Consider the following 10,076-nt stretch of genomic DNA (forward strand, 5'->3'; position numbering starts at 1 on the left):
AAGACGACAGCAGGCAGAGAGGAATGCCGTAAAGACGAGGTACAGTACGAACAACATTCGGACGATCCCTCAACACTGCATCAAAGCTTGTTCACGTTGTCGACGGGCTTTCAAAGACATCGACTTGACAACTGTACAGGATTATGCAGTGTTCACTGACGCATTGGTGCTGAAACTGTTACATTTTCTGCAAAACATCGGGCACGCAACGTTGGAGATAGAGGACGCGGATGATCATTGCTTGCTACAAGTAGCGGCTAGTTATCTCAAGCTGAGCCAGCATTCCATCAACATTTCGCATGTACGAGCAAAGTTGACTCTTCTAGGTAACCTCTTTGGACAGAATGCAGAGGGCTTCAAGAATTGTTTCAAGGCTTCTTTACTTCACCTCCTTTCACAAGGAGCAGATGCATCATGATGAAATGCATCATGATGAATTCCAGCTGCACATAGACGCGCATACGCTTCGAAGTCAAGCAAAGAATCATCGGCAAAAGCAAAAGTCATTGTGTAAGAAACCCCGACTTTGGGCAACAAAGTTCACACCATGACGCTGTTGATGAGCTACAAAAGCAAATACAAGATTATCTGTGAAGGTAACCAGCGAGGTGGAATGCGGCACCAGAGTACTGACATGCCACCATGCAGGTATGTAAGCCTGCCTGTACATGTTAGCCAAGACCAGAACATCAATATCAAACAGCATTGGCTCTCGGGGGCCTCGCACATACAATGTGCGAAAACTTGAAGTCAATGCCATTGGAGGATAGACGTGATTTCATCCGAAGCATTCTTGAAGAGCATGAGTCTGCTGCAGAATCCAATGGCAAAAGTCTTACTGCCAAGTGCTTTGTCACCATTTGCAAAGTTGAAAGGGCGATAGATAACTTCCTTTGTGCTGAGCTCCCCGATATAAGTTCAGATGTCGTCACTGTGAGTCAGAAAGGAGATGGCATGAAGAGCAAACCGTGACCCCCCCATCATGCCACTCATAGTGAGCGACTGGATACAACAAGGCTTTCGAACAAAGGACGCTTGAGACGCATACCGGAACGCACCCGCGATGATGGCAGCGAAGGACAGGGAGGCCTTGAGCTGGAGACCATCCAGCGCTGCCGTTTCCTTGTTCGCCGAGCGATCCGCCAGCCACCACAGAAAGCGCAACGCATCATCCTGCAAGAGTCCATCAGTGCTGGCGATGATGGGAAGAAAGGCCTTTGGCGGGACGTGCTGACTCAGTGAGCATATGCATTACGATACCCTCGGATCTTCCTCTGAGCTGCTGCTCCGAGCGAGTCCGGTATCCCATCACCCATGTTGGGAAACGTTCTGCCTGGTGCTGGGAACGCCTGGTACGTAACGAGCTGCGGTGCCTGCGGAGAAGATCGGATGGTCACCGGGTGGCATTCATCGCAGTGTGGCGGGAGGTCAACCGGCAATCCATGAAGACACGTGTCAGCGACAGCCACCAAGCTGATGAGCTGCTGCTCAAAGATCCCAAGGTTTGTACTTTCCATGATTGAGTGCCAAATCGTGCGCTGAGGGGTAAACTTAGACAGAAGGTCATCAACCGGGTGGCCTGGTACTCGAAGTGGGTAGAGAAGCTGCAGTGGTGTGCCAGCAAAGATCTCTGGCGCTCAGAAAGGTTAGCCCGAATACGACTGAGAGTTTGAAGGGATTTTCTGCATCATGATTACGATGACATCGTTCCCTCTCCGTTGCATGTCAGCTAGACCTTGAATGTTTGTATCAGTAGTATTGGGAGATGAAATTCTCAAGTCCATCCGAATAAGTATAGCTTGATTGCTCAAACGTTTCTGCACATCTCGATGAGCTTCACGACGACAGCATTGGGGCAGCTTCAACATGCCACCACATCCGGCGGCTGTTCAAGTCTCAGATCATTGAAATACACATGTGTTACTGGGCCCGGGGCTAGATGATGCACTGTAAACCGGGGCCTTGCCAAACTACTACTAGGCGATTTGCCAAGAACAAGAGCTCTCTTGGCTTAAGAAATATGTCACTTTGTATTCACGGTTCTGTGAAATTAATAGATGGTTGCCTGGACGACAAGCTGCAATCTGTCGACGGGGTTCACACATTTACCGTGACTCAGGACGGGGCTAGTACTGAATTTGACTATTTGACTACCGTGAGATGATAATGTACGACTCACACACTTGGAGAATACAAGAAACTTCTCGGAGCTGAAACATGCACAGCTGTAGTTCTGCAGCTCGTTAGAAACGGAGTGAAAATCAGGCTCAGGGCTAACTTATCACTCAACCTTGAGAGGCTGCTCCATATCACTGAGAGTCGTTAGTGCCTGGACCACATGATGTGTCAGGAGCGGACTGGCAGTGCCACAAGCGGCCTGACCATGTGCTATCGGATGATCGAGATAAGGGCAGGCGCCGCCTCAGTGCCAACGACTGTGTCTTGAGGTCCGCCGGTGTTTGACGAGTCTGAAAATGATTTGCCGTGTAGAAACTCCAAGACCTGGGGACTCTCGATCAGCCTCTTTACGCAAAGTCTTGACTGCTCTACCTGCTTCTTAAACTGCCCTTGTCCATTTACAAGCCCTTGTATGCAGAGCTTCAGCTCTTGCATCTGCTGATCTTGACCATTTGCAAGCTCTGCCATTTGCTTTTTCATTTCAATCTTCATCTGTTCTTGATCAATCTTCATCTGTTCTTGACCATTTGCAAGCTCTGCCATTTGCTTTTTCATTTCAATCTTCATCTCATCTTCACCATTTGCAAGCTCTTCTATTTGCTTTGGCAAGCCATCTGTTCTTGCGTTTCAAGGATCTGATGGTTCTGAGATTGACCCTCCTTGAGTCTTTCTATCGAGCTGTAGATGTTAGGCATCGGAACGTGCAAAAGGAAAGTCGGTATGCTTGAGTTGATCATATTCTTTGCTAGGTCAGGAGTGTTTGCCACTCCCTTGAGGAAATTTCTGGCTTTTTCCGCAGCTATTGGAAACTCTTCTCTGTCACTGTCGACTATGATGCCCATAGCAGCGATCCGAGAGGATTTCCCGATGAAGCCTGAGTCCTTCAGTACCACGTATAGTCGAGAAAGCTGGTAGATCTTTTCCGGGATTTTGCTTGTCGATTCAGTGATCTCGAAGCAGATGTAATCTCCGCTCTTGACAAACACGTTCTTGAAAGACTCGTTGCTGTGATGGAGCGGCCACATCGATTGAACATCCGATCATCCTCTGAGGTTTTGGAACATATGACTGAGGTAAAGATCCTTGTCGAAAGAGAGGCAGAGGTCTGCCTGATAGGGATCCCCAGCCTTGTGCTCTGACTTGGCGATGGCTTTGAAGCGGACTTTTCCCCGGGCCTTGATCAATTCGGACGGTACGAGGCCTGTGAGACGGTTGAGCTGGTCGATGCTCTCGTGGGAGGAGAACCCGCTCAGGCTCAGGCTCAGCCAGGTGACGAGCACTCCTGACGGAGAGAAACAGTCGCCCGCGCCTGCAGCCAGGCGTTGCTTCCGGGAAGTGAGAGAGCACAGTCGACTTGAAGACATGGCGAGAGCCCGGCCGTAGTCACGTGCATAGTATGGACACAAAGACATCGCTGCTCCCTTGATCCTCCTCATGCTCTCCTTGCCAGTACTGCACTTGTACCGGTCCTTGCTCTGCTCCTTGCTGCACTTGTACCGGTCCTTGCTCTGCTCCTTGCTGCGCTTGTACCGGGACTTGTTGTACTCAGCCAGTGAAGTTTCTTCTTGTACCTGTTGATCTTGTACTTCTTCTTCGTCACTTTCATGTGCTTCTAGTTCATTCTCATTCTTTCCTTGCGGATTTGTACTTGATTGCATTTCTTGTACTTCTTCTTGTACTTCTTCTTGTTCCTGTCCTTCTTGTTGATCTTGCATTTCTTCTTCTACTTCTTCTTGTTCCTCTACTTGTTGGTGATCCTGTTCTAAGCTCCCTCCTCTCTCGTCAGTCTGCATTTCCGAGGTTGCTGTGGTTTTTGCCACAAACTTGGGGGAATAGGCGGGAAAACCTGAGGCAACAACTGAGGCAACGTTGAATCATTCAATCATGTCATTCAATAATGGCCTTGGGTACGAGCGGGTACGAGGGCAAACAGCTGGTGCATGAGGGGGATGAAGTGGATTAAAATAGACCAGGATGTCGAGCAAAAGGAGGAGGCTGGAGGGATCAGACACGAAGACAGAAGGGAGGCAAGCGGACGAAACAGACGGAGGAGGGAGGGAGACCAAACGAATACGAAGGAAGCTATGCGAGCAAGGGCGGCAGCGATCGCAATGCAAGCAATGCGGGGGCAGCAGCATATGCGAGCACGGGCGGGTCCGATCGGGCTGCAAGGACTGCGGGGGCAGCAGCATATGCGAGCACGGGCGGCAGCGATCGGGCTGCAAGGGATGCGGGGGAGGAAGCATATGCGAGCACGGGCGGGTCCGATCGGGCTGCAAGGATTGCGGGGGCGGCAGCATATGCAAGCACGGGCGGCAGCGATCGGGATGCAAGGGATGCGGGGGCAGCAGCATATGCGAGCACGGGCGGCGGCGATCGGTCTGCAAAGACTGCGGGGGCAGCAGCATATGCGAGCACGGGCGGCGGCGATCGAGATGCAAGGAGTGCGGGGGCAGCAGCATATGCGAGCACGGGCGGGTCCGATCGGTCTGCAAGGGATGCGGGGGCAGCAGCATATGCGAGCACGGGCGGCAGCGATCGGTCTGCAAAGACTGCGGGGGCAGCAGCATATGCGAGCACGGGCGGGTCCGATCGGGATGCAAGGGATGCGGGGGCAGCAGCATATGCGAGCACGGGCGGCGGCGATCGGGCTGCAAGGGATGCGGGGGCAGCAGCATATGCGAGCATGGGCGGGTCCGATCGAGATGCAAGGAGTGCGGGGGCAGCAGCATATGCGAGCATGGGCGGGTCCGATCGAGATGCAAGGGATGCGGGGGCAGCAGCATATGCGAGCATGGGCGGGTCCGATCGGTCTGCAAGGAATGTGGGGGCAGCAGCATATGCGAGCACGGGCGGGTCCGATCGCAATGCAAGCAATGCGGGGGCAGCAGCATATGCGAGCATGGGCGGGTCCGATCGGTCTGCCAGGGATGCGGGGGAGGGAGCATATGCGAGCACGGGCGGCGGCGATCGGTCTGCCAGGGATGCGGGGGCGGCAGCATATGCGAGCACGGGCGGGTCCGATCGGGATGCAAGGAGTGCGGGGGAGGAAGCATATGCGAGCACGGGCGGCAGCGATCGGTCTGCAAGGGATGCGGGGGCAGCAGCATATGCGAGCACGGGCGGCGGCGATCGGTCTGCAAGAAGTGCGGGGGCAGCAGCATATGCGAGCACGGGCGGCAGCGATCGGTCTGCAAGGAGTGCGGGGGAGGGAGCAGCAGGTACAAGCAGGGGAGGAAGTGATCAGGTGCGGACGTGAAGTTGCTGTGTAGCAGGATGAATGGCTTGCAGGATGAGGAGGGCGGGGGTCGTCGGGACTCATCGCGGGTAGGAGGGCCGGCATTGAGGCGCAGGGGTTTGACCTCAAACACTTGAATGGTAACAGAATAACGAGAAGGGAGTAATAGACTAGGAATAGACTTGTACGGTATGACAGTCATGCAGACATCAACACTGAGCTGACCTTGAGGATAAGATAGCCTCAGTCCCTCGAGACTGAGCTGAACGGTCACGACACTTGAAAGCCTCGGGAGTAGAGGCCCGGAGCATGAAGGTCTCACTGCGAGAGTCACGTAGATCCTTGTTTTTGTGCCGGAACCGGAATGAGGAACTTCACTGAGTCAGTCAAGAGCCTCATCATCGCACAACTAGGAAACACTCAGATCCTACCACACGAGCGACGGCGGTCATGCACGACAAGCAGGGGAACAACTTGAAGGATCAGGCAAACTTTGAAGAGCAGTAGCCTGTACAGTAGTAGTTGTATTGACTGAAAAAGGAAAGGCAAACCGGAGCAAAGTAGTAGTATGTAACTGCGGGCCAACCCTTTTGTGGAGTTCAACTTGGCAAGCTGTTGGCAAGTTCAAGTAATTGAAACTGCGCCAGACGAGGGGCTGGACTGGCAGTGAATGAGAGGGGATGAGGGTTGAAATTTGTTGAACAATGGCAGGCAGGAGGGTATGGCGGGAGGGCAGGAGAGCGTGAGGGGATGCGAGGGAGTGGGCTGTTGACCATGGCGAAGTCTTTATGTGGACATGCTAGAGCAAGCTTGCTTGCTGCCATCCTCCTTCTCTTCCTCGTCTTGCCTTCCGCTCCTACAGCAGTTCCGTCTGCGGTCTCCGTTTGTCGGCACATGGAGACAGTGACAGTGTCCTCTCGGGCAGTGAAGGTCTCGACCTGGACAGAGAAGGGAAATGTAGGAGAGAGGAAGGGGCTGGGGAGAGGCGAACGGCTCAGGGGAGGGAGCCAGGGGCTGTATCAGCCCTCGAATGCTGAGCGATGGATACAAGCTGGGTATGACCTCACCCCTGACCTCAGCCCCGAGAACTTCCAGGAGGTCCCGCTGGACGTGAAGCTAGGAGACGCTGCCGAGTACGGGGATGCTGAAGCTGTGAAGAAGCTCCTTCAGGAATGCTGAGAGTTTCCACAACACTTCCCTTCCACCTTCCCCGTCCCTTCACTCCTCCTATCCGCAGTCCCCGCCCCCCTCCAGTTGCTCCTTTTCGCCTTACCCGTTCTCTCCCTCCCCCTCTTCTGCATTCGCCCCTCCTACCTTCCTTTACACCGCACTGTATCCTTGTCGTCCCAACGTTCATCTCCCTATGGCTCCCGCTAACCTCCACAGCAGGCTGGAGCCAACGTGAACCAGGTGGACTTTGCCGGGTTCTCTGCGCTGCATAGGGCGGCATTCCAAGGGAAACTTAAAGTAGTGGAGCTGCTGATTCAGGCAGGAGCGAACGTGAACCTGCAGGAGTCAGGAGGACGCACGCCTCTGCATCAGGCTGCCGGTAGGGAGGAGGAGAACTCGTGGCCCTCGTGCTGAACAGCTGCTGAGCAGCGCAGGGGCATCTAGACGTAGTGGAAAAGCTGATCCAATGTGGAGCTGATGCCAAGATCAAAGACTTTCCCATGCCGATCGATGTACCTGCTCCTCCTCCTGCTCCTGCTCCTGCTCCTACCCCTCCCCTGCCCGCTCCGTTCCTGACCTGACTATGCCCCAGCTCGACGCCATCCCTGGAGCCCGCGAGGCCATCGCAGAGCTGCCTCCATGTGAGCGTCCTCTCCCTGCGTCAACTTGCTGTTGATCCCTCCCCTCGCTCATGCTCCGTGTGCAGGGATGGAAGATGCTGGGCCGGACAAGCTTCCGCTGTATGAAGGAGGGACGGCATTTGACTATGCGACTGTAAGATGGAGGAGGAGAGGAGGAAGAAGGAGGAAGAGGAGGAGGAAAGGGGGAGGAAGGGATTTAACCGTCCTGCAGTACGAAGGTTACGATGACGTGGCTGAGTATCTTCGAATGTGGACCTTCGTTTACTAGAGCCCGTGGCGATCACTGCTACCCATCCCATCCCGCCTTCCTCCCATCCTCCTCCTCGTTCTCCTGCTCCTTCTCCTCTTTCCGTTCTTCTTTTGTCTAGCTATCATGGTCAACCTTTTCCTTCTCATTCTAATATGACGTTTTCTCCTGCTCACGCTCCCGCTCCCGCTCCTACTCATCTCATAGAGCGTCTGATCTGGTAGAAGTGTAGCGGACCCACGCCAGGACTCTCTGCCTCTCCGAGCCGCTCCTGAAGAAGCATGAATTCAAACGACAGCATGAGTCAGGAGAAGAGCAAAACAGACAGTGAAGAAAGATGAAGAAAATTCATGTGGGGAGGAGAGGTAGTGTAGAGAGGAGGAGCGATAGTGTGGAGCAGAGGAGGAGAGGTAGTCTAGAGAGGTTCACCTGACGAGGGTAGTATAAGTCCGTGTCAAAGGCGCAGAGCTTGGCCGCTTCCTCGTTCTCCAGGGCTCGTTTCTGTCGGGGGTACTGGAGGGGAACGTGAGGGCCAGGACGCAGAAGGAGGAGGCGAGAAATGAAGAGGAGTGGCGAAGGAGACTGAAGTTTGAGCGAGAGGACGTGGGGCAAGGCACGAGCGGGGTGGTATGGGGGGAAGGAAGGAAAAGAGAAGGAAAGGCGGGATTGGGGTGGGGTGGAGGAGGAGACAGGAGGAGGACCTTTCTCCAGTACTGCTGTCCAGTAGCAAACTCGCACCTCCCGTTGCTGTTGGCGCAGGCGTCGACGAAAGGTGAGTCCATATCAGGCCAGTTGCCAACCTCCGGGTCCCTCTCGAGGTCTGGGCCGATGGTGACAAGGCGATGGCGGCGAGACGACCAGCCCCAAGAGGAGGCGTTGGTGAAGCAGAAGTCCTGACAGTACCTGCGAGGTTGATGGTGAAGAGGAGGGGGAGGACGGGAGGAGGTGAAGGAGGAGGAGATGAGTTGAGAGGTCTGCGGGTAGGAAGTGGAGGAGGGTAGGAAGGAGAGGAGGAGGAGGGAAGAGGAAGGAGACACGAAGGAGCTGAGAGGAAGAGGGAAGAGGGAAGAGGAGGAGGGGAGAGAGGGAGAAGAGGGGACGGGGCGGAAGCATACTTGGCTCCTGGGACGTGCTTCCAGCAGCACATGTACAGCCCTCTTCCCTCGAGGACTTTTCGGATCAAGTTCCCTCCTGTTACCAGGCGCTTGAAGGCCAGCGGGCGATGAGCTGGACGGGTGATGCGGTCCCTGCTGTGAAACTTGGTCTGCACGTGGGAGCGGCGCGAGTAGTCCTTCATGGGATCTACAGGACGGCCATCGAGGAAGGGACCTGGGATAGAGAGCAGAGGGCGTGAGGAGAGGAGGGGAGAGGCAGGGATGCAGGAGGAAGAATGAAGGAGGAAGAGGAGGAGAAGAGAGAGGCAGGGAGGCAGGAAGAGTGCATGAAGGGAGGGAGGAGGAAAGAAAGAGGGAGGGAGGCAGAAGGAAGGAGGGAGAAAGCAGGGAGAGCAGGGGAGATATGATAGAGGACAGGTTCCTCCCTCCTCTCACCTGCGTCCACGTCCTCCACGTAGTTGTCAGTGACGTCTTTCTCATCCGCCAGAGGTTCTCCCCTGCTCCTCCTGCAGAGGTTCCGACAACCTGCGCCTCGCATTGAGATGCTGGAGCAGGAAGAAGTCGAAATGCGGGTAGCGGGAGGGGGACGAGGCAGCGGAGGAGGTGGGAGAAAACAAGTCGTCGACGACGACGATGAATAAGAAAAAGAAGATTGAGGAGGAGGAGGAGGAGGAGGAGGAGGAGGAGGAGGAGGAGGAGGAGGAGGAGATGATGGTGGTGGTGATAATGATGATGATGAGGCCCGAAAAGCAAGAAGGGGGAAATGAAGGAAGTGATGAGTGAAAGTGAGTGAGAAAGGAAGCAAGTGAGGGAGTAGGTGAGTGACGGGAGGGAGAGAGGGAGGGGGCAAGGAAGGAAGGGAGAGTGAGTAGGGGAGGGAAGAAACATCGTCACCTGCCCCCCCAGCAAGCGGAGCAACGCGAAGATGGTCGCGCCTGTGCGAATATCGTAGGACTCGATGCTTCTTCCTTCATCCACCAGGTCTCTTCCTCCATAGCAAAGTCGCATTTCTGCTAAGTTGGAGGAGGAGGAGGAGGAGGAGGAGGAGGAAGGAGTCTGGCTGTCCTACTCAATTCGTCATATGTGAGACCACTTCTCATCGTTTCTTCATACATTCTTTTTGCTCCTCCTCTTCATGCTCTGCCTTGCCTGTGCTCCTCCTGTCTGATGCTCGAGATCGCGCAAAGCTGCGAATCACTTGAGGAGGAAGAGGAGGAGGAGGAGGAGGAGGAAGAGGAGAAAGAAGAAGAAAGGAGGAAGAGGAGGAAGAAGAAGAGGAGGAAGAAGAAAGGAGGAGGAGGAGGAGGCAAGAAAGAGGGGGGGGGCGGGAAGAGGAGGAGGAGGAGGTGGAGTTGGAGTTGCGAAGGGTTCTCTACCTCTCTTCAGCTGAGCGATGGAGGACTGCGAGTGAAAACCGGAGAGGCAGACTGTGTTTCCCAGAGGGAGCTTGACGAACAGCTGGATCAAATCTTCCTCCTCCTCCTCCT

The 10,076-nt window shown here is 54.7% G+C and overlaps 4 protein-coding genes across 4 annotated transcripts in view; 2 read left to right on the forward strand and 2 right to left on the reverse strand.

Annotated features, from left to right (window-relative positions):
- Positions 1-750: 750 nt before the first annotated feature.
- On the reverse strand, positions 751-3,203 carry GUITHDRAFT_113906 (hypothetical protein; the record flags this gene model as incomplete). Its single annotated transcript, XM_005826837.1, has 8 exons — positions 751-838; positions 1,049-1,192; positions 1,261-1,373; positions 1,434-1,538; positions 2,180-2,233; positions 2,291-2,329; positions 2,503-2,792; positions 2,834-3,203. The coding sequence occupies 8 exons, from the start codon at positions 3,201-3,203 to the stop codon at positions 751-753; spliced, it is 1,203 nt and encodes a 400-aa protein (XP_005826894.1).
- An 872-nt stretch (positions 3,204-4,075) lies between these two features.
- GUITHDRAFT_143089 (hypothetical protein) lies at positions 4,076-5,509 on the forward strand (the record flags this gene model as incomplete). Its single annotated transcript, XM_005826838.1, has 3 exons — positions 4,076-4,114; positions 4,282-5,399; positions 5,470-5,509. The coding sequence occupies 3 exons, from the start codon at positions 4,076-4,078 to the stop codon at positions 5,507-5,509; spliced, it is 1,197 nt and encodes a 398-aa protein (XP_005826895.1).
- Positions 5,510-6,805: 1,296 nt separating this feature from the next.
- GUITHDRAFT_76000 (hypothetical protein) lies at positions 6,806-7,167 on the forward strand (the record flags this gene model as incomplete). The annotated part of the gene is made up of 2 exons (XM_005826839.1): positions 6,806-6,965; positions 7,016-7,167. Coding segments are annotated over 2 exons (312 nt in total), but the record flags the coding sequence as incomplete, so codon positions are not given.
- A 503-nt stretch (positions 7,168-7,670) lies between these two features.
- The window catches only part of GUITHDRAFT_143091 (hypothetical protein), a gene marked incomplete at both ends in the record, with an annotated part of 6,256 nt that continues 3,850 nt past the window's right edge, over positions 7,671-10,076 (reverse strand). Inside the window, 8 exon segments of the mRNA XM_005826840.1 lie at positions 7,671-7,745; positions 7,904-7,987; positions 8,176-8,377; positions 8,590-8,803; positions 9,025-9,095; positions 9,115-9,134; positions 9,484-9,654; positions 9,703-9,776. Coding sequence (XP_005826897.1) covers positions 7,671-7,745; positions 7,904-7,987; positions 8,176-8,377; positions 8,590-8,803; positions 9,025-9,095; positions 9,115-9,134; positions 9,484-9,654; positions 9,703-9,776 — 911 coding nt within the window.

The sequence above is a fragment of the Guillardia theta genome, assembly GCF_000315625.1.
Source record: "Guillardia theta CCMP2712 unplaced genomic scaffold GUITHscaffold_71, whole genome shotgun sequence".
Taxonomy (NCBI): Eukaryota; class Cryptophyceae; order Pyrenomonadales; family Geminigeraceae; genus Guillardia; species Guillardia theta.